The sequence below is a fragment of the Hevea brasiliensis genome, chromosome 13, assembly GCF_030052815.1.
Source record: "Hevea brasiliensis isolate MT/VB/25A 57/8 chromosome 13, ASM3005281v1, whole genome shotgun sequence".
Taxonomy (NCBI): Eukaryota; Viridiplantae; Streptophyta; class Magnoliopsida; order Malpighiales; family Euphorbiaceae; genus Hevea; species Hevea brasiliensis.
This window is the reverse complement of record NC_079505.1, coordinates 89,825,771-89,852,498: the sequence shown is the minus strand read 5'-3', so window position 1 is coordinate 89,852,498 and position 26,728 is coordinate 89,825,771. Positions and strand designations below refer to the sequence as shown.

The window sequence follows — 26,728 nt, the reverse complement described above, 5'->3', positions numbered from 1 at the left end:
CAGATGAGATAATCCTAATCGCAAAGGGTGGGCAGCCTAACTTGGCTAGTTACAATGTTCTTTTAACCGGACTGTGCAAGGAAGGCAGGATTGAAGAGGCATGGCCAAAAGACCAGCAGGACAGAATTCTCAATTTTCCTTTTTCAAGTGAACGGGCATAGAAAATGGGATAATTATTAAATTCAATTCCATTAACATGGTAAGTTGAATCTGATCACACATCACTTGGAGCTTCAACGCAAGAATCAGCAGAATGGACAATCATCCTCAAGACAATTCCCCGTTTACACATCTTTCGCACATACAGAACAGAACAGCAGATTAAGCAGGTTATAGTGCATAAACCTTTAAAACAAGTTCCATCATCTATTTAGAAACATACCAGATAACCAGAATATCAAATCAAATGCAACTCAAAACATTTAATCGAACAAGTCTCAAAAACGGTTGCTAAAACTAAAATTAGAAGACAACAAAATGAAGCATTTCCATAAAAGCAACCTCCAGCCATCAACTTCAAGCAGCAAAAGCTGAAGGTAACAGGAGAACACCGCATCTTGTTGAAATTCCAAACGCCTACTTGGATCTCTGCCTCATCTTTCGGCGCTTTCTCTTCAATCTCCTCATACGCTTCTTCTTCCACTGAAGAATACAAATTACAATATATTAACCTTGCTTGTAAGAACTTAATCAATAGCAATTCGCTTTAAAAAGACGCCATCACAGTTACCTAATTCATTCCAAAACACCACAAACCACCCCCCACCCCCTCTTCTCATTCCACAACACCACAACACCCCCCCCCCCCCCCCCTCTTCTCCTTCCCTTTCTTCTTCAAGAAAGGTGCTCCGGAACCCACAGTCCAGAACGTGAAAATTGGCGATCGAAATTTTGCCTTTTCCATATCCTGATTTTAATTAAATGAAAGTTATCTAGTGGTTTAACTTAGAACTCAAAATCTTTATCCACAAAATTCATTTAATTAGAACAGGTTTCTTTTATTTAAAGTTTCCTATTTAACTTGCACTCTGTTACTTAAATTTTAAATCAAGTTCGAATAGGCTAAAGCCTAGGCCTGCACAGCATTTGTTCAAGAAACTTGGAAAGATACAAATGCATTGCAGCCTATTCTTTCCTTGGCTTCCGCATATAAATCTAGCGTACCGCGACCCTAAATAGCGCTCCAACCAAGTCCACCCTGCGTACCCCATACGTAGGAAAGTAGGGGTCCTGTAACCATACCCGTCGCATGAACCAAACCAAACTACGAGCTAGGTAACTCAGGACGCGATATACATGTTAAGAATAGATAAAATAGCTAAAGGTTCTCCACTGGATGGAAGGAGAAGCATGCACTCTATATGTTACAATTTAATGAGAGCCAGTAATTGAATAAATCAGTTAAAACCCTTTAGCAAAATCAATTACATCAATTGAAATTGACAAGAGCTACCATGATTTTAAAACCCTACAAAGCAAATTAAGCAACCAAGATATCCATAATAACAACCATATAATCATCCGAGAGGATAAAATATAATGAAAACCATAAAAACAAAAACAAGGATTCAATACATACCTTAGCTCTCATCTTGGTTCAAGCGATAAGGATCTGCGTGTCTCACTCTGTTCGGCGACTTCCAGCAAATGAACCAGATTTTCTATTCCAAGTTTATCAAGGGGTAGAGAATAGCTTCTTTTGAGATTTATAGGCGACACAGAACCCTAACCTAACCTCACTCACGCTTGAGGGTTATTTTCGTCCTTGCAGGTTGATTGGGCTCTTAGGCCCATAGGAAAAGACAAGACAGGCTATTTACCCCCATTGGTTGTAGAAATCGGTCCTCTCATCTGGCAAGTAATGTAAGATTACATTTAATAGTAGCAGGAATAAACAAAATTTAATGCAATCAAAATATTTTATTGAATTTATCTAAATATTAATTTTTGACAAAAAAATAAATTAAATATTAATAGTATCATATTTTTATTATGCCATAGAAAATTCGTTTTATATGTTATTTTTGATAATTGAAGCGATCATAATATTATATATATTGTCTTTTATTGTAATGTTATGTTAAATTAAGCCTAGCCATGATTCGATTCAAATTTAAAATTGAATTTATTTAATTTGAAAATGAAATGGATCTAATTGAAATGGATTTTGAACTGTACCGTAATCAGTTGTTCCAACTTCGATTCAATCATAAAGTTATTCAAAATCATGCTAAACCATGTCAAATTGAAACCAAATTAAAATCAAAATTGAAATGCTGCTTTGATTCAAATTTTCTTAATTATTCAACTGAAATCATGGATTTTAAGCAAAGTCTAATATTTTATGGGTACAATATTTTTTATAAAATTTCCGTTATATGTTAATAAAAGATGAAAAGAAGACAAATTGATCAGTATGGGCCATAGTGAACGGTCAAGGATTGCTGATTGTACGCGTAACGCATTCATTAATTGTGATCTTTAGGCAAATAAAGAGTACCACCTGGAAATACTCCGAACAAGTTGAGCAAAACAGTTTGATTTTAAGGTCGAGTTAATCCCCCAAATAGTTGTAGTTGCACTCCATACTTTATGTTTTATGGGTTGGGCCACAACAAGGCCGGGAACACAGCCTTCGTTCTATTCTTTTTATCGAAAAACAAAAAATTACACCCACCAGCTAAAAAGAACCTAGGACCACGCTAGCGACCCTTTACAGCCTTGCAATGTAAGCATTTATCCTCAACACACACATTATGCCCGCTTGGGAATGTTAGCGTGACCAAAAGTCATAGCAACGACAACTACTTAAAAAAATCAATTTATAATCAACATGAAACCAATAAAACAAAAGCAACGCAGCTTTAGCCTAAGCAGCTTCCTTACAACACATTTTTCCCGTGTTTTTCCTTCAGTCAAGCAATTAGAACAGTAGCATAGAAAAATACCATCTGCTACTGGGAAGTAGACCCAGCCACAGTTCAGAACTTGACCACCGCCTAACCAAAGCCAATTAAAACAAAACTGATGGAAACTGACCTCGAACCAAACCAAAAATGGCCACTCTAATTCCAAGCCAAAATCGGATTTTTGCATTTAAAAATAATGAAAAAAAAAATCAACTGTTATATTCAGCACCAGTTCATAGTACATAAAGCTTTTTAACAAGCTCTATAATCAATTTAGAAACGTAACAGCAAACCAAACACAACTCAACATTTTAACCAGCAAGTTGAAGAACACTAATTCCTAGAAAAGTTGCTACAACTAAAACTAGAAGACAGAAACAAATGCAGTTCCCCCTAACAAACATCCTACAGCAACCTACTTCGTGCAGCAAAAGCTGTTGATATCAGGAGAAAATCCCATTTTGTCCCAGTCCAAACACCTATTTGGATCTCTGTCTCATCTTTCGGCGTTTCCTCTTCAATCTCCTCATACGCTTCTTCTTCCACTGAAAAGTACAAGTAATAATACATTAAACTTTTATTATAAATGAGTTAAGATTAAAAGAATTCAAACAAAAGCAATAGCCATCATTATACAATAGCAATAGTAGGCTTGGAAAAAAAAATACAATAAGAGAAAAGTGGAGTTAAATTTTCAGCTACACAAGAAAAAATAAGCTTTTGGGGCCTTGTAATGCAATTTCGCAGTTCAAAAAAAAAAAAAAGAAATGAAAAAATAACCTTTCAACACAGTTTTCAAGTAAATTTAAAATTACATATGATATTAAGGCAAAAAAAATAAAACGTTATAGCAATCAGTAAGTTCATAATCTCAAGAAAATGTTTGGAAGAATCAGAATTCTAACAAATTGGCCTATATAAATTTGTAAAGGTGATAACCAAATATCTAGAGTAAACCATGAAGTAATCACACAGCAACACCTCCACAGGATGGAAGAAGAATCATTTATGCTAAACAGCACACTTAATCACATCTAATAATTAAAACAAATTTGCTACATACCCATCAGCTTAAAACAAAGTTTCTTAATATAATAAGTTGATTGAACTGAACAGGAATAGAACCCATTAAAGTGATCGCAGATACTCAGTAAGAAAAAAAAAAGGCTATAAATCAATTCCCTAATTCCATTTTCGATCCTTCATTTAATGAAGAAATGCAAGCAAAAAAATTTATAACCGGCATCCACGAAAATAATATATTAACAATGACCATCTCCAATGTGATCTAACTTAAATACTCTTTCTATAGGTTTTTTTGTTCAGTGAAATGTAACAGATACAAATATTTTTTTTATTATTAAAAGGAAAAACACGATTATAATCACTCTTCCTGCGTCGTGTCTTCCCTTATATTTCCCAGAAACCAAACAGATCTTGTTATCAAAGAGTATTCACAATCTAGAAAATATCCGAAAATTAACCAGACCCATGTAAGCATTCGAAAAACAAGATACAAAGCAAAGCATAAAACTAGCATCAACAATCAAAGCCACACATACCTTAGCTCTCATCCTGCCTCAGGCTCTAAGGATCTGTTTGTCTTACTCTGTTCGGCAATTCCTCTAGAATGAACTAGAGTTTCTTATCCAAGTTTTAAGACGAAAGAGGGCCGATCTCTGACTTTTATAGGCAACAGGAAACCCTAATCCGACCCATCACAGGCTTAAGGGTTATTTTCGTCCTTGCATTTTTGGGCTGTTTGATCCATAGGAAAATAAGATCGGCCTTGTTCAGATCCAATGAACTGTTAAATGGGTTGTCTAGCCCATTCGTTAGAAGCCATCCTCTTCTAGTTTCTTAGTTTGTTGCCACGTGTAATTCATCTTTCTTCCTGGTTCCGATACTCGAAATTCCCACTGTAAATGGAAGCACCAAAAGACGGCTGCAATCCCAGCGACGAAAGTAGCCTAGCTGTTTCTGTTCAAATAGAGCCTCCGGTTTCCTCTAATGGCAATAACAATCCCAGTGAAAGCAACCCTCAAGAACACCAATCTGAGCCCAATACTGACAATGAAAACAACAAGAGCAGCGATGCATTGGCCAAGGGTTTATCTATGATGCTTGCCAGTATTAGGGATTTCGATTCTAAAGCTCAAGACACTCTCAAAAGCCAAGATAACCTTAATTGCGCCATAGATAGTCTTACCCGAGGTTATCATGCTATCTAAGATGTTGAATTATTTCTGGTTTCTCTATTTCTTGTAAAATTTCTTGTGTATGTGTTCTAAAAGATGAAAAGTTTTAATGTCTTTTGAGTGGTATTAGAGCTTGATCAATTGTTAGAAGATGCGCCCTTTCCGTTCGTTATGCAGTATGCTGAGAAGATTTCAGGAGTCTTGATAGAATGGATCTGATTTTATCTGTGGCCGTCCTTCAAGGTATTTATATTTTGTCTCGTCCTGTGTATACTGTGTGTGATTAGTCTTATGCGTATTTGTTAGATTAAAAATCATATGCTCGTAGTCAATGTCAAGTTCAATGCCCAACTCCTACATTAAAACTAGCTTTGCTCTCTATGTTCTTGATTCCTTTAGACTTAATCGCTTGAATCAATGGAAGCTCAAATTTATGTGCTTGATTTCCTTTAGACTTAATCACTTGTTAATTGTTATTGCATTACTTCTGTAGAATCACTTAACCTTTAGACTTAATCACTTCTTTAGAATCACTTGCTAATTGTTATAAGTTCAGTTGTAATTGCAAAGAACACAGCTAAAGAGAGCTCCTGAAAACACTTGATGTTGATTTTCATTTACTGACTATTCACCTTTTATATGTTATGGTTTCTTTTGGATTGGTCTTGGAATGATTGTCCACTTATAAAGGATAGCCATTAATGTCAAACTAGATATCGCGTTGAAATCATTGCTAAACCGCTAAACACATGTGCATGTTTATTTATATGATCGGATGGACAAAGTCTTAAACAAGATGCAGAAGTAATTGCAAAGAACACAGCTAAAGAGAGCTCTTGAAAATTCTTGATATTGATTTTCATTTACTGACTATTCACCTTTTATATGTTATGCTTTCTTTTGGATTGGTCTTGGAATGATTGTCTATTTATAAAGGATAGCGATTAATGTCAAACTAGATACCGCGTTGAAATCATTGCTAAACCGCTAAACACATGTGCATGTTTATTTATATGATTGGATGGACAAAGTCTTAAAGAAGATGCAGAATTGAGGCTATTCTCACTTTACTGGATTCCAATGAGGAAACTTACTTTTGTTTTACTGGATTCCAATGAAGTAACTTACTTTTGTTCTTAACTCTTACACCAACTGTTACTGGGAGCTTCTTACATTAGTTCATGTGCTTTCTCAGTGTTTCTTGTTGATATCATGTTGTTTGTGAGTAAAAGCTCCCATCAGTCATCATTGGTTTTGAGGTCTGAAGTTAAATATTAGTTTTCTTTCTCTTATTTACAGGGAAGGACTGTAGATTTCATCACAAGCAGCATCCACCCCTTGGAAAATGAAGTGAAACCCAATTTAAACTTCTGATATTGCAGTTGCAGAGGAGAGGCGTGCTGAGTTAATTTGAAGCTAAGGAGTGTGAACATTTTGTGAAAAATGAACTGACACACCCCACAAGAAAACAAAGTGGTCATTTGATTCTCTGATTTAGCGCTAGCAGCAATGCATTAAATGAGAAATCCCCAGCGATTGATGAGACCAACAAGTGAAATTGAAGGAAGGAAGAAGCTCCGTAACCCACAAACATGAGTCATATCGGGCCTTAATTACAAGGGTTTTTGTTGATAACTAGTCCTTAATTGATAAGGTATGCAACAGTCAGTATCAGAATAAGAGATTAATATGATGATTCGGGGCTGAGGTTTTTCGGTGGTTTTTGCTTTAATGAAACCTTAATACAATTGTTAATTGTTTGATGATTAGTCCAGAATCTCAATATATTTTCTTCATTCTTGATACCGCAATGTGGTTGAGCACCATTTCGAATGAATTGAAATTCCTACTCCATTGATTGGCTTATAAAATTTATGTATCTTCATATTAGTTTCTTTTCTTTTCATTTTTGATGGGTTTGATTTGTTTCTTTTAAAATTTTCTAATTATGCAATGTCAGGCGAAAGAGAATATATGAAAAATTAATCACTATAAAATCAGAGCCACAAAATGGCAACTGCATCATGGATTGCCTGCATAACAAAGATATGCTAGGTCCTTGGTAGGCGAAAGGCATGTCATAAAAACTCTCTTCGTTTAAGAGAGAGAAATATCTCTCAAATTTGGTTTTGTCACCGTTGTTCACTGTCCGATTCGTCTAGTTCCAATCGTCTCCCACTGGCTTTCCCTGGAAAGCTTTTGATTTTGGTTTTGGTTACAAGTACTGGCGAAGTAGAATGCCCTTCCATCACTGGGTTCGGCTATATATAAATATGTTGTTTGTTGGTGTTTTCTTATCTCTGCGTGCGAGTTTAATCTTCAGCTTAGGCTTCTTTTGCAGACCTGGAGTATTTGAGTTGTTATACTAGTGTTAGACGAAGAGGTAATGGCGGATCTTCTTCAAGAGGAAGATTCTTTTCCTGCTTGAAGGATCTTTATCGTCTTCTTTGTCCCTGTTAGGTTGTTTTTCATGTTGGGAATGTTTATTTGCTCTTGTCGTTTAGTATCTCTAGGATTTGTTTCTACACCATGGTTGGAAGGCTACCCTGTCAATGTAGTGTGCTAGAGCTTTGTGATGGCCTCTCTCCTCCATATAAAGTGATTTTTATGCCACTATTTGTAGTATTGGGACGCTAATGTTATTCCATTGAAGTGCTGTGAGTGGATGGGCATCTTTTCTGTGTTCTTTGCATTGCTAACCTGTAGTTGGCTTTGGTCTGCTCAGCATTTTGGAAGACGGCAATCTTAGGTGGTAGTGGTCTGCTAGTTTTCTTATTATTAGTTCCTCCTATTTTCTTTAAAGTTGTAAGTTCGGGGTTGAATTTGATGTTGTGTGCTTGGGTTGTAGTTTAATTGGGTTGGGACTTGGGATGATTGTTTTGTCTGGACGATTTTCATTATTCAGTGGGGGCTTCCTTACCTATGTATATTTTAGAACCAGTTTGTATATCTTTCTCAACGTATTTTTAATGCAATTTAGCATGTTGAAAGGTGTAAAAAAAAAATGATGATGATGCTAGAGATTCATTAAAATAGAAAAGCTGAAATATAATAATAAAAAGATAAAAAGTGCAAGAGAGATGAGATGGTAATGCGTGACATTCGGATCATCGAGGTGATTTCATGACAGAATGGATGGATAAGCATCCTCACGCACCGCCTTCCCGTTGCATGTTTATTTCCAAATTCCAACAATATCAACAGAAGAAGAAGAAGAGTACAGATGACGATACAGCACTATTCTGGACCTAAGTGATAAGGACTGTTGGACTATTAATTTCAGTTAAAGACCATCATATTTAAAATATTAGAAATTCATATCAAACCAATATATATTGAGTAGAAATTTAATCAATAAAAAAATTGAAAAATTATATCGAAGAAATACTTTTAGTTTATGCTCAAGAAAAATAAACATAATGGGCCAGTGCTTTATAAGAAGCAATTTGTTATATGAAAATGGATTATATAGAAACAAGTCAAATCAAAATGCACCCTGTGAAGAATAGTAAAGTGGAAATAAATGATTGCCTAATTATTGTTTTGCCAAACCCAAATTACACTTTGCATGCTAATTATTCATAACCCATTTTCAAACAGGATCATACAAAATGCTCCCTTGCTTTTATGTAGCATTAACATCTTTTGAAAGTGCCACTGCCAATGAACTTTACTTATAGGATTAAGCCATTCCATTGTTGTTTATATAGTATTTTAAAAAATAATAGAAAAGAGCGCTTTAACCTTATACTTTCAGCTGTTATAATTCCCTCCTAATACTAGAAAAAAAAGTTAATTATGAAGAAGAAATTTATTATAGAGAGGTGTCAAAAAAATGGAAACTGGAAAAATCCAGAAGGTAAAAGGCATATAAGGGGAAGAGAGAAAGAAGTATAGAGCTCCGATTGGCCCCATTCGATACAAGTACAACATGGTATTCGACTTGTTGAACTAGCCAATCCCAATGCAGGATTCCAAACGCGCACTTCTCTCTCTCTATTTTACCAAACATTATGTGCTGCAACTGAAGAAACGACGTCGCTCAGGCGTTAGATTGTAATTACTCATTTGTCATATAAATATCTGTGCCCTGGCGTCGTGGGCATTCATTTTCACTGTGATACTAGAGCGCACACGCACAAAGCCACTTGGACTCTGCGCACATTTAACTTCCAAACCCCAACAAAATCGCCAAAAGAACCTCTCTTTCTCTCTCTAGATCTCATCCACCTGAGCATTTCCGTTAATGTGCTACAGCTCTCCGCGAACCCACGAGCACTCTGACACTTTCAATTATACCAGTACTGTTTTCATTGAATGATCGTAGGCCATGGCCTCGGCTTGCGTTAACAACATCAGCATGTCACCGGAGAACTTCTCTCCGGCGAGTTACCCGTCCTACGGCTGGTTGAGTCCGCGAATATCCTTCAGCCGTGAAGAGGATGCCTCCAAGCAACCTGGATCCTCTAAGACCGCCTCATGCGATACTCCAGCTGAAGTTCCGTCCGAGATTATGGATTCTGTTGACTTTGAGTTCCGCCTGGAGGATCCTGTAACTATGCTCCCCGCCGACGAGCTTTTCTCCGACGGGATGCTGATGCCGCTGCAAGTTACGAGCGCCAAACCTGCCAATGCTCTGAGCGAGATCAGGTCGCCGGAGACTGCGAAGTCTTGCCGTAGAATGGAGATGGAAATATCTAATACTGACCCCTACTTGTTTTCTCCCAAAGCCCCCAGGTGTTCAAGCCGATGGAAGGAGCTCTTGGGGTTAAAAAAGCTCTACCAGAACGCGAACGCTAAAGCTGAATCCCACAAAACGACATCGTCATCTTCTTCTAACCCTAACCCAAAATCTTTGAAGCATTTCCTGCATAGAAGCTCAAAATCCTGCAGTTGCAACTCATCTTCATTAGATCACTCTTTGAGCTGGCCGTTGTTAAAGGATTCGGATTACGAGTCCGTTTCCATTTCCTCATCTAGGTTATCGCTTTCTTCTTCGTCTTCGAGCCACGAGCATGAAGATCTCCCTAGACTCTCTCTCGATTCAGAGAAACCAAACCCGAGTTTAAACGCGCCCCAAAATCCAAATCCGAGCCCAAACCCATTTGTTCTCAATCGGAATCCAAACCAAAATCCTCCTAGAATGAGAATGGTGAAGCCCAGGTCAGAGACCAATGGGAATAGCAATAGCAACGGTAGCAATAATCCTACGGCTGGTACGAGAGTAGGGAGGAGCCCGATGCGGAGGGCAGTTGGGGAATCGAGTGGGGTGACAAGCAGGGGGGTTTCGGTAGACAGTCCGAGAATGAATTCGTCAGGGAAGATAGTATTCCAGAGCTTGGAGAGGAGTTCCAGCAGTCCAAGTAGCCTTAACGGAGGCCCAAGATTCAAGCACAGGGGAATGGAGAGGTCATATTCAGCAAACGTGAGAGTGACTCCGGTTCTCAATGTCCCCGTTTGTTCCCTGAGAGGGACATCCAAGTCAGTCTCCGTATTTGGGTTTGGTCAGCTGTTTTCTTCGTCGCCTCAAAAAAGAGAAGGGAGCAACAAGGGGCAGCAACAGCAGGTGAATAGCAGGAACCGGACTGATCGAACATAACAGAGAAGAGTAAAACTGAGAAGGGTAACAACTACAACATCATTTAGCATTTAAGAGTTTGTTTTGTGCTATTCTTGAGATTTCTGCAATGGGATTTTCTTAATATTTTTTTTTTCTTTCTCCTAGTTTAAGTGAAGCCAATTTACCATATGAAAAGGGGATGTTGTATATAAGCGGCAGGGGGTCTTTTCGTTCTGTTGTTCTTGTTGTTCATGTGGTTTCCTTATCTTTGTACTGTTGTCTTTCTTGTTCTACTGATCTAACCACCAGCTAATCCTGTAGTTGTTTCTTGACCGAAAGGCATGGAATCTCTCCGGTTTCGTTTGTTGTGCACGCGCTTCAGCAAGTCGTGAGGCCTTTTGATATCTATATTTTTGTTTTTCCCTGCTAATCTTGTTTTTATGTTTTATAATCCATTAGTGATATAGAATTCGAGTGAGCTTTTGTTGCTTAGTGGCGGAGTCTGGGAAATGATGACAAGATTCAAACAGTAAATTAACAGAGGTGCCAGCTCTGACGAATAATCTTTTGCACGTCAGTCTGATCCCAAACTCTTTGCCCATTTCTATGTATTAAAAATAAATAAATCTTTTTTATTATTCTCTGTGTTTTTCTTTAGATTTAATCAGTTTTTAAACTACCTAATTTGTACCTTTTCAATGGACCATTGAAAAGGGAAAGATTTTGTAGTGGGTGGACCCTGAGTGACCCTGCTCGGATCAAACATGTGGGTGAAATTCCCAGTGTGTGCGTATGCCAACCCAGAAAAATCCCAAAATAAATGAAGTCATTTTGGATGTTGGTCATTTTATGTATGTTAGAACTAATCCACTGGAATTATTGGTTGAACATCAACTTATTTAGCTAAAGTTAATAATGGATAAAAGGTTTTCTTTTCTGAAAGTAGGTTTGTGATGCATTAAACTAAAATTTGTATTTTTATTTAGGTTATGGGGTGGAGAGGTTGAACAAATTTTCCAGAATATAGTTGTATGTAGGTTTGCCTAGACTTGTGGTGAACGACTATTGGAAAAAGAATGCCAAAAAAGAGCAGTGTGGTTGAAAAGATGCTAACCCCCTGGTGGCCTGCATGATTGCATAATTTACCATGCAAGCCCATGTGCTTGTTGGACACGCGAGAGCAGAGAAACACTTTGCCTAATTATTTTTTCCTACATTAAAAAAATTAATAAAAATTGTAAATGAAGCAAGTCTGTGATTTGACGTTTAGACGGTGTATGAAATTGAAAGCATATGTGGGGTGTTCTCCCACGCTCGAGCCTCCATTGGGGCTCCAGTATGTAGTCTTTGGATGTATCTTTACTTTTATCTTGTGTATCAATTATATTGGATGTTTGACTAGTCGTCTTCCACCGTTTGCGCCTTGCGAGACAGCGTGAAAACAAGCCACTCGCTCGTCGCTCCTGTTCTTTTTTATTTTTTTTAATTTTTTATTTAAATTTTTTAAGATTTCGATTTTTTTTATCAAAATTGCTCAATAAATTTAGATAATTCCCAAAAACAAAAAGACGAAGCCCATAATTAACCAGTGTTTTTGCCGTCCAAGCTACAACTACAGTAGGCGATGGGAATGAATGGACTTGACAATGAAATTAATCATGTCTTCTAATAATATTTGATCCAGTCACAGATCTAGTATCTATTTATGTATAAATTAAGCGTATAAAATATGAAAACTAAATTACTCCTGTTTCGTGTCCTTGCTATGAGGGTTCTCTCACTTAGCTGTCTTTCCTTTTTATTTAAAGAAGATAAAATAAGAATTTAAACAGATGTGGTGACATAAAATTGAGAAAAAAAAATTCAAGAAATATAGATATTAGACATGTTACAGTGAGAGTGGGAGCATGTGAAGTGTGAACTATTTGAGTCACATCAGCGTATCTTGTTTTGCGCAGACTTCGTGAGCTGTATGTTTTGTTATTACTCGCCAACAAAAACTCTCTTTGCATTTCCAATTTCCAATTCTTCTATTTCACTTTCACTTCCTACCCATACCCAAAATTCTCAACTGTATATATATCTCTCTCTATGATAATTCGACTCCCTCAATGATTAATTTCATGAATTTTTTTATTAAATTGATGAATTTTTATCTAATTTTCTTTTTTTAATTTAAATTAAAATTTTATATTATTCTGTTTATTTCAGAATATGCAATGGTGAATTAATGATTGCAGTAGGTCGGCCATGCATGTGAGCATGCAAGAAGCTTTTCTAATTTATCAGCATAGTACTAGAAAAGGTCCAAACATAATATATAAACATAGGCATGCAAAATATCTCCAAAATTGAATAGTGGGTGGGTGCACTGTCAAACCCTAGGGGCTAGAAGAGGGAGGAGCTCTTCATTCAATCACTTTTTAAAGAATTCACGTGCCTATTGAAAAAGAAAAGAAATCATCGTGACTTAAGTGACTTCAACCCATATCCTTTTGGTTAATCATATTCTTATATTTTAAGAATCGGGTCCCATATGAAGACTCTGCAATTCCAGCCCCTCTCTCTCTCTCTCTCTCTCTCTCTCTCTCTCTCTCTCTCTCTATATATATATATCATTAGACAAAAGAGAAAAGCATTCACATTCCAATTTCATTTCCCACATTTTTTATATATTTATTTTCATTCTCTTATCACTATCACTAACTTTTTTATGTTAATCAAACAATCAGGGTGACAATGCCCCAAATTAGCTTTAGTTTCTTTTGATTTGGGTTTTAAGACCCGTGAATTTAAGCTATTAATAATAACATCAATGAGTCAATTATTAAAAAAAAAAATATAGAGATTTTTTAATGTCTAAATTATGGGTCCTTCTGTAATAGTTGATTAAGTATTAAAAATAGTTTCTCATGCATTCGGGTAAGACTTGCAAACTGCAATGAAGCTGTAGCTTTTTCCTAAAAAGTTGGTGAAATGTGAAGGCGTCATGTTTTCAATTAATAGGACTGATGCTGGACCCTTCAAATTGAAGTTTATCTGGCCTTATGTACGTATTAAGATATGGTGATTAATTTCGCATGTGATGAAGTTCTGAGACATATATGCTTGTAAAATAGACCACGAGAGATACAAAAAGTAGGGACAATGAGTTTATTATGGGGTCTCTAAACAAACAAACAAATGATTTTTACTTTAGCTTTCAAAGGAACTGGCTAGTATTAGACTAGTTTCATGGCATATATAAAGTCTAAACGCAAGTGTTCCTGTGGCTTGCAACTAGTCTGATGAAAACAACCAAAAGCTTGTTGTACTGAGAGGGGTCCATAGCAACGTCATGACCTTAGGTGAACAGAGTTTTGTTCTAAAGAATTGTACTCATAAATGAAGATGTAATGAATGCAAGCTGATCAAGAACAGGTTGGGTACTGTATGCAGCTGTATTACTTTTATATATATAGTTGCAGAACATGACCAAATTCATATTAGATCATTACATTTTGGAGTTTACTTGGACAGCAATAAGATAAGAATCTCCATATCTTTTGTTTTGTGGTTCTTTGGCAGGGTATATTATTGGTTTTAGCAGAAGCCTCTACTCCAAAAATGGGTTCAGTAGAGTAATTCCAATCTTGATACTAGCAGAGACGTCCAATGCTATAAATTTTACATTCTAGATGTCTAGTCATCGAGCGTGAGGGATATGTTAAGTCCTATATCAACTGAGTATTAGGCGAATAGTGAGACTATGGCACCTGTCAAACTTGAATTTTATATGTTGCCATCCTCCGTTTTAATTATGGAGCTAGCACCTCGTTAGCTAGTTTACCTTTTCTCTCTCACCCAACTTTGTATTGGCTGGGGAAAGCTGCAGTACTTGTTTTGACTGCATCTGCATTAAGGGTGGGTGGGGGAGAGATTGGAATTGAATTTGATTTCTTGTTTTGAAGCGGAATTTTCAATTTTTGAAAATTTGAAAAAAAAAATTCAAGTACCGTACGTTTTGTTCTGTTTTTGTCATGTTTCTTGTAATTGTCACGTGACCATCCCTATTGCCAAAATGAGACTTTTTCTTGTCCTTTTCTTTCTCTTTTTTTCCTTCTTATTTTTCCCTACCTTGCAAATTTTCCTATAAGAAGAGCAGCAGCCTACAGCTATACATTTAACTTAGCCAGGATTCTTTATTTTTAATTTTAATTTTAATTTTATTTTAATCTTTATTTTAATTAAATTTAATAGTTCTTTTTGTTTTTTAAATTCAAATCAGACTGTGTGACCAGGCTTAGCAATATCCTTTTGTTTCCTTCACTTTTTCTTTTAATGTAATTTTTCTTTCATTGCAGGGGAAAAGAGCCATTAATCCATCACATCTTCTCAATGCGCGACGCTATTGGGCTTGCGAATCTTCATATTTTGCTTTTCTTGAATTGAATAAGGGAAAGTCCACCAGAAGCACTTTGGGCCTTTCATCCCACAAAAAGCTAAAATGTTCAACGCTGCCACAAAAGCTTCTTCAACCCAAAACGATTCTATCAAGCTTGTCAATATTATTAGTGATATTCTCATTTAAAATATTTTCTCTCATATTTATTAGTTAACTTTAAAAGAAAGTAAATTATTAAAAACATTTTAATTAAATTAAAAAAATTTGTATCCTATTAAAAAAATTTACCTTTATTCTTGATTAAATTAATAATTCTCCAAAGAAATTAACCTTTTTATTTAAATTACCATCATTAAGTTTTTATTTTTAAATTAATTATCTGTTAAACAACTTACAAAAATATGACATGATGATATGTATACATGAAAGTTACAGGTTGTTACAGATTCAATTCAATTCAACTCAACTCAACCTTTATCCTAAAAATTTGAGGTCAGCTATATGGATTATTTCTCTATTGTAAATTATTTTGAATTAAATCCTCATAAATGTGTAATGCTTATAAGTTATATTGTACTACTCTATTCCAGGTTAGTTTAGGTCTACCTATTTTTTTATTTCTATCATCTACCTTAATGTGCTATATTTGTCTAACTGGAGCCTCCTTATGTTTACGTTTCACATAACCAAACCACCTCAATCTTTCTTCTCTCAACTTATTCTCAATTGGCACAACTTCTACATTTTCTTTAATACTCTTATTACAGACTTTTATCTAGTCTAGTATGGTCACTCATCCACCTTAACATTCTTATTTCCGCAACTCTTATTTTAGACACATATGACTCCTTCAGTGCCCAACATTCACTACCATGTAACATGGCCGGTCATATGACTGTATGATAAAATTTTCCTTTCAATTTATTGGAAATCTTACGATCACATAAAACTCCCGTTGCATGTCTCCACTTCAACCATCCGACTTTAATCCTATGACTAACATCCTCCTCACATTCCCCATCTACTTGAAGGACTAAACCAATATATTTAAAGTGATTACTTTGGGACAGTACCATTTCATCTAAATTAACTCATTCTCTGTCACCAATTCGGCCTTCACTGAATTTGTAATGCATGTATTCTATCTTCGTTCTACTTAGCATAAAGCCATTTGGCTCTATAGTACTTATCAAAAGCTCTAGCTTTCTATTGACTCATTATCGCGTCTCATCTATCAGAACTATATCATCTGCAAATATCATGCACTAAGGGATACTCTCTTGTATATGTTTCGTCAATTCATCTAAAACTAATGTAAAAAGGTAAGGGCTTACAACTGAACTTTGGTGTAATCCAACTGAGATAAGAAAATCTCTTGTGTCCCCTCCCACTGTGTGCACAATAGTAATTGCTCATTCATACATATCTTTCAACACTTGTATGTGCCTAATAGATACCCTCTTTTATTCTAACGCTCTTCATAAGACATCTATTGAAATACTATCATAAGTCTTCTCCAAATAGATAAAAATCATGTGTAAATATTTCTTCACATCTTTATATTTATCTATCAAGCTTATAATGAGAAAGATTGCTTCCATAGTTGAACGACCGTGTATGAAGCCAAATTGATTATGAGAGATAGAAGTGTCATGACTTAGTCGATGTTTCATAACTCTCTCCCACAGCTTCATAGTATGGCTCATGAGTTTAATTCATCTATAGTTTGAGCAACTCTGTATGTCTCAATTATTTTTAAAAATGGGTACTAAAATACTCATCCTACATTCACCAGACATTTTCTTTTAGTTTATAATCTTATTAAATAATTTAATTAACCATGTTACTCCCCTATCTTTCAAACACTTCTACACTTCAATTGGTATTCAATCGGGTCCACAAGCTTTACCTACTTTTATTCTCTTAAGTACTTCATTTACTTCTAAAGATCTAATTATTATAGTATAATTCACGTGCAATAATTCATAATAAAAAAAAAACTTTGAAAGATTATAATATTTAATTTTTTTTAAAAAATAAAGGAATATTTATTATTTTTTATTTTATTCTTTCATCTAAAAATAGAATTAAATACTTAAAAGGGAAATAAAAAAAGAATTAAATATTTAATATAAAAATTAACAATTACTATAACTATAAAATTTGATCATATCTATATGATAAGCATAATGTGATAAAACTTAAAAAAAAAATTATTTACGTGACAATATAAAAGAAAAATTAAAACATCATAGTCTTTATATAGTAAGTGATATATGGTTGTACAAATAAAAAATCTGTTAATACTAAAAAAAAATTATTGTCTACTTTATATATATATATATATATATATAGATTGTGAAAGCTTTGGCTATTGACGGCTGCAAATCTGTCGACCTTCTGAAAAGATTAATGTCTGAAATCATGCATGGGTGATTGAAAATGCATTTCATTTTTCAAGTTTTTAATGATTCGTGTTATGTAATCAACAACCAAATTGATTGGATTTGGATAACAGCAGCTGGTGTTTCAATTAGGCCATTTGAAAGCCGTTGAGGTTGAGCTCTAATCTAGATCAATCAAAAGCCCATAACTCTTTAAAGTATAAAACCCAAACCCAAACCCAAACCCAAACCCGCCATCACAGAAAATCGAAGGAGCCGCGACACTCTCAATGGATATAATATAAACCAAAGAAATGAAAGATGAGAAAATAGATTTAATAATAAGAATAATAAAAAAGCCATCGTCGTCCATCAACAAACAGTATATATATAAAAGGAAACCCTATCAATCAAAACGCCAAAAACCTTAATTTTCAAAACAAATTAAAAAAAGAAAACAAACGAAGACCAGAAAACAAATAATCATGGCATAACAGAGATTAATGGCTAGGGAACACCAAAGGACCGCACAACCTTGGGGCACGTTAGAGGAGCTATTGCTAGCATGTGCCGTGAACCGCCACGGTACCCAGAGCTGGGACTCCGTCGCTGTTGAAGTACAGAACCGAACCACCACTCTCTCCTCCCTCACTTCTCAACACTGTATAGACAAGTTCAACGACCTTAAACGCCGGTTCATGCCCTCAAACGGCACATCTGCCAGCCTCGTTTCCATGGTCGATGAACTCCGTAGGATTCGCGTGGAGGAGCTTCGACGCGAGGTCCAACGACGTGATGTGTCGATCGTGTAAATTTCGCTCTTCTTGTTGAAGATCCGATTCTAGGTGGTCTGGTATTGTTTGAGATCTGAGAATTTTTTTGTATTGTTCTCTGTTTGTCGCTGCAGGTCGCTTGAATTAAAGGTAAAGAGATTAGAGGACGAGAGAGAGCGCAGTTTGAGAGAAGAGGCAGATCTGGCGAGGGAGAAAGGGACCTCTCCGGAACTAATCGTCGGGAAATCCGCCCACGGTAACGAGTCTAGTGATGAGCGAGATAATCGATCTTTCAACGAGTCAAACTCCACCAGTCAACAAAAAGCTGAAAGGACAACGATGACAGATCAAAACGACGCCGTAAATGGAGAGCCTGATATAAAACCCAAACCAGCAAATACAAATGAGAAGAATCCGGTTCATACTGGATCCGACCCAGAGGCTGAGAGGGATTGGTCCCACAACGGTAAGTTGCGCGAGGTTGATGATGACGAAAATGATAAAATACCGACGGATAAAAAGGAACCTGAAATAAAAACGAGTCAGACGACGGGTGGGCTCGGCGAGTCGAATGAGCTGGGCGAGTCGGTGGGAGAGTCTAAGCGGGAAGATAAAGAGAAGCAAAATAGTGACGTGCAAAGCTCAGCTAGCTTGTCACTGAAGAGGAATAATCGACGTCGTAAGTTGATTACTGGCGGTGGAAACGGGGTTGGAGTTGGTAGCAGTAGTGGAGAGGAGCCCGAAGGTGGTGACGAGGTTTCTCCCGCCATGAAGCGGATGCCTGCCGTCAAATCTGAGCCGTTAGTTAAACTCCTAGGGATCATTCGGTCTCATCGGCTTGGCTCTGTGTTCGAGCGGCGGCTTCAAAGTCAGGTATTTAATTTACCAGCTTTTATGGAATGTTCTCTACCTAAAAATATAATAAAAACCATAATTCCTAGAATTTTGATTTTAGAAATACTCCAAAGTCGAAATATTTTAAAATACACTGTTTCTTCTAAAATTAAAAAATAATTTTTTCTTAAATTATAGAAAATAGTCTCATTTGTTCTACGAGAGAGGGAGTAGTACACCCGATAATTTCTCTCAATCCCCTAGCATCGTCATTTGTGTATTTGCGTTGGCTGTCTGTTGAGCTGCGCTGTGCTGAACGGCGTAGATGCAGTGCGTCTGGCTTTAGTTGGGTCGTGAGTAAGAATTTTGGAAACAACTGGATCATTGAGCGTACAGTTAAAGATATAACCCATTGGCATCTTCGGTTTTTTTTTTTTTAATATATATATATATATATATATATATATATATAATTTCAATTCTAACTCTCAGGTTAGGTTAGGATGTTTACTGTCCTTGCTATTCTTTTCTGGCAGAATTTTTTTCTAAAAAAGAAAACTTTGATGTTTTTGAGTATTACATATATTTAAGAAAAAAAATAATATCAAATATTTAATAATATAGAAATGGAACTTTTAGAAGTGGATAAAATAGCCTAAATAAATCCTTTATTGTTGTTAGATGGAAATTTCCATTTTTAAGGTGAGTAATGAATTTTTCTTTCCATTGGAACGTTATAAAATATCTATTTATAGTAAATTCTTTTCAAATATACTAATTTTAAGAATTTATTATGAATATATGTTTTAGAGAATATTTGTCTTATGAATAAATAATTAAAAAAAAAAAGTTGTGGAAAATCTTTGAGCCGTCGACCGTCGACAATTAAATTAGGAACATTGCAGTATGCATAACGTGGCCGTGGATGGTGCGTTTCCAATATTTGGCTCTCAAAGTGCTTGACCTGGACCCACGTATGCCAATACTGATTAGTTTTAGAAAGCCCGCTATGTCTATGGCGGTGTTCATTTTACACGTGGCATTAAGTGATTGGGACAGATTTCTCGTAGGATAGACCCACTAAGGATTCTTAACGCACCGTTAAATCCACGCGGAAGGCTTGCAAAGTCTCACGGATTCAAAAAATATTACAGTTTACCCCTGAAATGGATTTGTTCTGAATTACTGTTTGATTTTTTTTTTTAATTTTTACAATCTAATCCATACATTTTTATAATATAAAAATTATAAAAATTTTATAGTGTTAAAATTATCTTTTTATAATTGATTTTGTTTTAAATAAAATAATTATAAAATTCACCATTGCGATTGGGTTCCTACAAGACAAACTTTGCGTACAATTTTTTTTTTTTGAAATGTACAAATTTCGGATCATTACGTAAGCCCAAATGACATAGCGAACGCTCTCTTGAATCTGTGTAGTGTGGATGCCAAAACTCACCGGTACTGTACTTTAACTAGGTGGCAAGCACATTTTGTGGGCGGTGGGAAGAGGTGAGTTCAGCCAGTCGGGGAGCGATTCGGCCTCTGGGTTAGGTTGGAACAAAATTGGAATTGCCCTTGTCAACAATTCAAGGGGCTTAACGGCCCTGAACCTTAAATAGGAAGCTGATTTTGATCCGTAATTTTTTAAGGGAAAAAGCTCCGTAGGTGTTCAATTTTTTGTTAATACAATCTAACTTGTTATCAATAATATTTGTATTTATTTTGCAGGAATCTAAAAGGTACAAAAAATTGATCAAGCAGCATATAGATCTTCAAATGATTCAATGTAGGCTTGATGAAGGGGCCTACTCTCTATGTCTTCAAAAATTTTTCAGAGATCTTCTCCTTTTATTCAACAATGCTATTACTTTCTTTGGAAAAAATTCACCAGAAAATCTTGCTGCTCGTGACCTCCTAACTATAGTTCGGAAGGAAATGACGGAGAAGCTTTGTGAAGCAAAACCTGAACCTGTCACTGTGAAACCTATACCCATACAACAACCCATTTCGTTTTCAAAGCCCAACAAATCTTGTACCATCGTTGTGTGTGGCAAGGGAAATTCAGCAAAGGGAATATCTGAAAGTGCCACTAAAAAGGTTGATAAAAAAGATAGGGAGGGTGAAAACAAAACAAAAGCAAATGAGAAAAAGATTGAAGGTTCCTTTGTTAGGATTGAGGAGAAGGGCACAAGGAAGAAAATGACAAAAGAGAGGTCGATATCCTGTCATAGAAATTCTAATAACACCAAAAAAAATGGAGAGATAAAGCATCAGTATGGTGGCAATGAGCTTAGTTCCCATGATGCTTTGGAGATGAAGGTGGAAAGAAAAGGAAGTAGCACAAGGAAGAGGCAAGGAGCAGCTAGCTTTTTGAAAAGAATAAAGCAAAATTCACCGAGTCAAGTTATGGAGAATGATGTTGAAGATGATTCCTCTGAGGATGAGAGTAAAGATGAGAAAGAAAAAGAGGAGAAAGGAAAAAGAGGAAGAAATAGAGATGGAATTACAGAAAGAGTTACAAGGAGTTCTAGGGCTAGAGAAGAGAGTGGAAGTGCAAAGAGAATTGGAAGGCCACCAAAGAAGCAGGCAAAAAGTACAGTGGAGTCGGGTGGTGGCATAAGGAAGAAGAGAGGGAGAGATAATGGTGATGCACGTGTAGAGGTTGGAGGTGGGAGGGCAAGGAAGAGGTCAAGGAGGTGATGATGATTGCTGTATGATGTGATTATTGTTCGGAGTTATATATATGGATTTTTTTTTCAAATGCTTATAAGTTTAGATTGTTACTATTCAGTGATAAATGAGAGAGGATTAGAAGAGAATGAGATTGTATTATGAACTTGTAAAAGAATGTTTGTAGTAGTCATTGCATATACATAGCATATGTAGATAGGGATCACATGAATGATAGGTCATCTTGGGTTTTTTTTTTTTGCACTTTGCTTTCTTTTATAGTCATAAACTTAATATTAGTTTAGCAGAATAAAAATTTACCACCTTAAAACAAATTTAGAAAATTATGAAACTAATGATGAATTGATTTTTCATAAAATTTCCAATGTCAAAAATTTCATCTAATCCCTGCTTATAGGCTAATAATCTTGAGGATATACTTCTTGTTAAATGGGGAAAAAAATGTACGAGGATAAGGATAAATGGATGATCTTAAGTTCTAATTTCTGCACTTTGTGTTTGGTTAATCATGCAAAATGCATTTTCTGGGTCCTGACCCTACAGGTTAATGGGCAACATCTTCCATGATGCAATGCCTGCTCTCTGAGCTTCTCCGTCACTGCTTCCACTAGGCTTGTGAATGTTCTAAATGTGGCAAAATGAATGATAAATATGAGGAGAAAATACGCAATTAGTATATGAGATATATTAATTTTTTGTTACTTCTAATTAAACTTTATTTTATTAACAAAATTAGACGTAGGCTTTTAAGCCAAAAGCTTTATTTCTAAACTATTAAAAAAAAAGAGGAAGATATTAAAGATTGATTCATTAATTAATAGAGATTTATTTGATTTGCATTTAAAGAATTGATTTAGGTGTTAAGAAAGATTCTTTTAAAGGTTTTTAAGTTCAAATTTTATCACATACTTTTTAATGTGAGACATATTTATGTTTAATTAATTTTATCCATAAAAATATTTTAAATTTTGACTTTAACATAGATTACGTAAAGAAGATGGAATGCTTCTAAATATATATAAATATAAAAAAATAATATTTTTTTTATTAAACGTGTGGTCAATATATTTGTATCATACACATTTTTTATTAAAAAAAAAAAAGGAAATTTATTGCGTTTGGTGGATGAAGAGAAAACCGTTAGTGGTAGGCTCTCCATCTATTCGTTAAATTAAAGTATTTGGTCCAGTATTTCATATCAAATATTTAGTTCAAATCAGCGGTGGATCTACATTGAATTTTTCTTTACTAAAATGTTAATTTAGTTTTTATTGAAATTTTAAATGTATTCTTAAAGTAATTTTGCTTTATTAATATTATTAATTTATTTAAATATTTAATTTTTATAACATTTTATCCTATTAGAAATTTAAATTTATTCTCAAAGTAAACTTACTCATACTAACTTTATTTGTTTAAATATTTTACTTTAATGATATTTTATTTCACTAAAATTTTAAATTTGTCTGATTAAAATTTAAAATAATCAATATTATGTGAATGTACAACCACTCATACATCATCTTCATTGATAAATATCTATAGGATTTATCACTGATGCAAATCTATTTAAATTTTTTTTAATAATACTTTCTAAAAATAATATAATTTTATTAATATAATTCAAAAACGATAAATATTAATATTTCATAATTTTGTTGTTTAGGGCTTGTGTTTTAATCTCTTTTGTAATTAAAAAAAATCTCAGCCAAAGTATTGCTATGTTTTTTAATATTTTCTCTTCCATAAAAATATTTTTACTTTTGTTTTTAAATAATTTTATTAAATATCATAATTTTGAAAATTGGATCGGACCAATTGATCATATTGGTTTAATCAGGAATTGAACCATGGTCCAATCTGATTTAGATATTAAACCCTTATTTTATGAGAATCAGAGATGATTGAGTTTAAACTAATTTCCAGTTTGATCTACTCAAAAATAAATTTTACAATAGGCAGCAACAAATATTAAACATAAGACCAAATATACAATTTTGAGCCACTTAACCACACCATTATTTTATAATGATTTGAATGCATATATATTAATTTAAAATAATTAATAACTTTCTTTTTAATTTCATTCACTTACAAATTTAATAATTAAAGATATTAATAATTTATTATATTAGTATGTTGACTTAAATTATTGAATTTTCTTTCTATTATTATTATTATTATTATTATTATTATTATTATTATATATTTTGATTTGTTGTTTTATATAGATTAATATATTAATGCTTTGTTTTATTAATATGAATAAAATTATTGTAAAAAATTTCAATTTTAAACTTTTTTTTTATTGCAAATGATTAAATGTTATTATTTAAAAATTTTAATTAAATATCTAAATTATTTTAAAAAATTACACATTAAAATTCAATTATTTCCTTTAAATAATTGTTTATAAAATATATAAAAATATTAATTATAATAAAGTATCATTATCAATAATTTTATAATATTTATTAAATAGTATACCAATTTATACTGATTTAATTTCAGTTGAACTTTAAATCCATCTGTCTTCACTGATTCTATGATCGGTCTAAGTCTAAAAATCTTATTAAATGTAATTAATATAATTAGCATAATAATTTGTGTTTAGTCTTTTTCAACATACCCTCTACTCATATTTTTTTTATTAAAATTCAATAATTTATGTTTTAAATTTTTAAAATTAATAAATTTTATTTTTTAATATCTGTAGAATATAAGCATATTAATAAATTCATAAATATATTATTATTTTGATTTATAATTTAGAATTATGGAACTAAAATTTTTATTAATCATTTATCTTCATGAAACTGAGAAAATATTTAATTAAAATATAACATCAAATTTTAGCTCTCCACATAAATTAAGATTATGTGATGAATTTAGTGAGAAATTAATCTGTCAATTTTGATCAACTGTAGATGATAAAGTCTGTAATGAATCCCAACAGCCAAGTCCAAAGGGCAGCCCACCAGTTCACCAAAAAATATGCTTAATTTAACTTAGAAATTTATGACCCAAGTCTCTAAAACTTCTCTTCGGTATTGTCCAACTCTCTCAATCATCAATTTGCCATTTCTGAGCTTTTATTTTCATCTCTTGTAAGCATGTCAAGCTATGCAGTTGAGTCCACCACACTTGAGACCAGTGATGGAGTGAAGCTCCGGACAAGGCTCTTCAAGTCCAACGACGATGAGGTCAAAGACAAATTGGTGATTGTTCTTGTCCATCCATATTCAGTCTTGGGTGGTTGTCAAGCTCTTTTGAAAGGAATAGCAATTGGGTTGGCAGAGAAAGGTTACAGGGCTGTGACTTTTGACATGAGAGGTGCTGGGAGGTCCACAGGGAGGCCTTCTCTCACTGGTTTTTCTGAAATCAAAGATGTAATTGCTGTCTGCAAATGGGTTTGTGAAAATCTATCAACTGACAGGATTTTGTTGGTGGGTTCTTCTGCAGGTATGTGATTTCGTGATTTTTGCTATTATTTTCATTTGATTAATGGATGACGTGCTAGTGGATAATGATTAGAAATGCTCGTTTGATTGGTATTAATGGGTGACTATTTAGATCTATGAAGGTTATTCGTTTGTGAATCCGTTACAGCTATTAGGTTCTTCTTATGTTGCTGATTTTGTTTACGTCCAAAAAGGGAAAACATTTAACTGCTTCTCAACACGTCTGGGCAAAAATTATATCATACTTTTGATGTCAAGGGCTGATTAGATAGGATTTGATGTTTCAAATCAATTTGCATAGATGGGAATTTATGATTTGAGATGCTTGGACTGTTGTGTTGTTTGGGGATTTTTTGTAGCTCTGTTGATAATTTCCCTGTTTTTCATGGATTTTGTCTGTTTTGATATGGATATTCTTGAGTGGATTGTCGTTGAAAGGTTCAGTTAGTTATGATGGTGGGCAGTTTTAGTGATGAAAACTGTTTTAACACTTGGGTATGGAATTCTTGAATATCATATTGTTGTTCTGGCAAAGTTGCTCCTTCAAATATCATTTACATATTCAGGTGAACTTCTTCTTCCAGAAAATTGGCTGTACCCTATTCCTATCCCATTTTGCTTTTTATTGAAAATCCATCGAACTTTGAAAAAAAATTCTTCTTTCTTTTCCCCTTAGAAAGGGGAAAAGTGAATAGTGGAGCAAAATGTGTTTGGCAGTATACACATCTGACCAAATTTCAGTTTGATGGAAAGAAGGTATAAAATGTTCGATGGCCATTTCATGGAAAGAAAGAAAGCTATGTTGTTTGCAGTGTTTGTTCCAATCTATCTGTACAACCATGTCAGTCAGTGTCAATTTTTTCTCCAGTTCCCCATTTTGTCAATTGTGGGAATTTTCCTCTTAGCAAAAGGGGCTTCTCTCATATGCTGCTGGTCACTAATTTTGGATAAAGTAAATCGTATGCCTTCTTGTACAGGTGCTCCAATTGCAGGATCTGCAGTAGATGAGATTAAGGAAGTGGTTGGATATGTAAGTTTGGGATACCCTTTTGGCATGATGGCCTCAATCCTTTTTGGGCGACATCACAAGGCCATCTTACAGTCTCCAAAGCCAAAACTCTTTGTTATGGGAACCCGGGATGGGTTTACCAGTGTTAAGCAGCTGCAGAACAAGCTAAGATCTGCTTCAGGGCGCATTGAAACACATCTAATTGAAGGAGCTGGCCACTTCCAAATGGAAGGCCCTGTTTATGATACTCAGATGGTGAACCTTATCCTCACATTTATTGCATCTTTATAGGACTATTAGGTAGTCTGAGTTGACGTTTATTTCATCTATAGGACTCGTAGGTATCTTCTACTTGTGATGGTTTAGATTGCCTTCTGTGATCACTGTGTATTGTTAGCATTTGCTGATTTTTAATCTTTGTTTAACTTGCAGGATGTAATTGATGGTTTATATATGCTGAGTGACATCACAGTGAAAATACAGCAACCATTCCCAGTGAATTTGGTTTTTTAACCAAAT

At 34.6% G+C, this 26,728-nt stretch overlaps 4 protein-coding genes, 1 long non-coding RNA gene and 1 other non-coding gene across 8 annotated transcripts; 5 read left to right on the top strand and 1 right to left on the bottom strand.

The window, feature by feature from the left end:
- Positions 1 to 3,069: 3,069 nt before the first annotated feature.
- LOC110661999 (uncharacterized) lies at positions 3,070 to 4,620 on the bottom strand. The gene is made up of 2 exons (XR_002496236.2): positions 4,472 to 4,620; positions 3,070 to 3,454 (listed from the first exon to the last, which is right to left on the bottom strand). It is a non-coding gene; the product is annotated as an uncharacterized LOC110661999 (long non-coding RNA).
- A 65-nt stretch (positions 4,621 to 4,685) lies between these two features.
- Positions 4,686 to 6,912, top strand: LOC110661998 (uncharacterized). The gene is made up of 3 exons (XM_021820867.2): positions 4,686 to 5,123; positions 5,238 to 5,350; positions 6,407 to 6,912. Exons 1-2 carry the CDS (start codon positions 4,835 to 4,837, stop codon positions 5,324 to 5,326), a joined length of 378 nt encoding a protein of 125 aa, XP_021676559.2. The 5' UTR covers positions 4,686 to 4,834; the 3' UTR covers positions 5,327 to 5,350; positions 6,407 to 6,912.
- Positions 6,913 to 9,166: 2,254 nt separating this feature from the next.
- LOC110661997 (uncharacterized) lies at positions 9,167 to 12,068 on the top strand. Its single transcript, XM_058132854.1, has 2 exons — positions 9,167 to 10,730; positions 11,654 to 12,068. The coding sequence occupies exon 1, from the start codon at positions 9,438 to 9,440 to the stop codon at positions 10,704 to 10,706; it is 1,269 nt and encodes a 422-aa protein (XP_057988837.1). The 5' UTR covers positions 9,167 to 9,437; the 3' UTR covers positions 10,707 to 10,730; positions 11,654 to 12,068.
- On the top strand, positions 11,169 to 11,257 carry LOC131172417 (small nucleolar RNA Z122). The gene has a single exon (XR_009142894.1). It is a non-coding gene; the product is annotated as a small nucleolar RNA Z122 (small nucleolar RNA).
- Positions 12,069 to 17,783: 5,715 nt separating the features above from the next.
- On the top strand, positions 17,784 to 21,970 carry LOC110661996 (uncharacterized). The gene is made up of 3 exons (XM_021820863.2): positions 17,784 to 18,243; positions 18,343 to 19,081; positions 20,777 to 21,970. The coding sequence occupies exons 1-3, from the start codon at positions 17,939 to 17,941 to the stop codon at positions 21,746 to 21,748; spliced, it is 2,016 nt and encodes a 671-aa protein (XP_021676555.2). The 5' UTR covers positions 17,784 to 17,938; the 3' UTR covers positions 21,749 to 21,970.
- A 2,719-nt stretch (positions 21,971 to 24,689) lies between these two features.
- Positions 24,690 to 26,709, top strand: LOC110661994 (uncharacterized). Of its 3 annotated transcripts, none has more exons than XR_002496235.2 (3): positions 24,690 to 25,201; positions 26,178 to 26,550; positions 26,642 to 26,709. XR_002496235.2 is itself a non-coding variant. In XM_021820862.2 (3 exons), exons 1-2 carry the CDS (start codon positions 24,853 to 24,855, stop codon positions 26,498 to 26,500), a joined length of 672 nt encoding a protein of 223 aa, XP_021676554.2. In that variant the 5' UTR covers positions 24,690 to 24,852; the 3' UTR covers positions 26,501 to 26,546; positions 26,642 to 26,709. The 3 variants fall into 3 exon arrangements, 2 of the variants coding, with proteins under 2 accessions (XP_021676554.2, XP_021676553.2); XM_021820862.2 differs by having other exon boundaries at positions 26,178 to 26,546; XM_021820861.2 differs by having other exon boundaries at positions 26,178 to 26,648.
- The last annotated feature ends 19 nt before the right edge of the window (positions 26,710 to 26,728 follow it).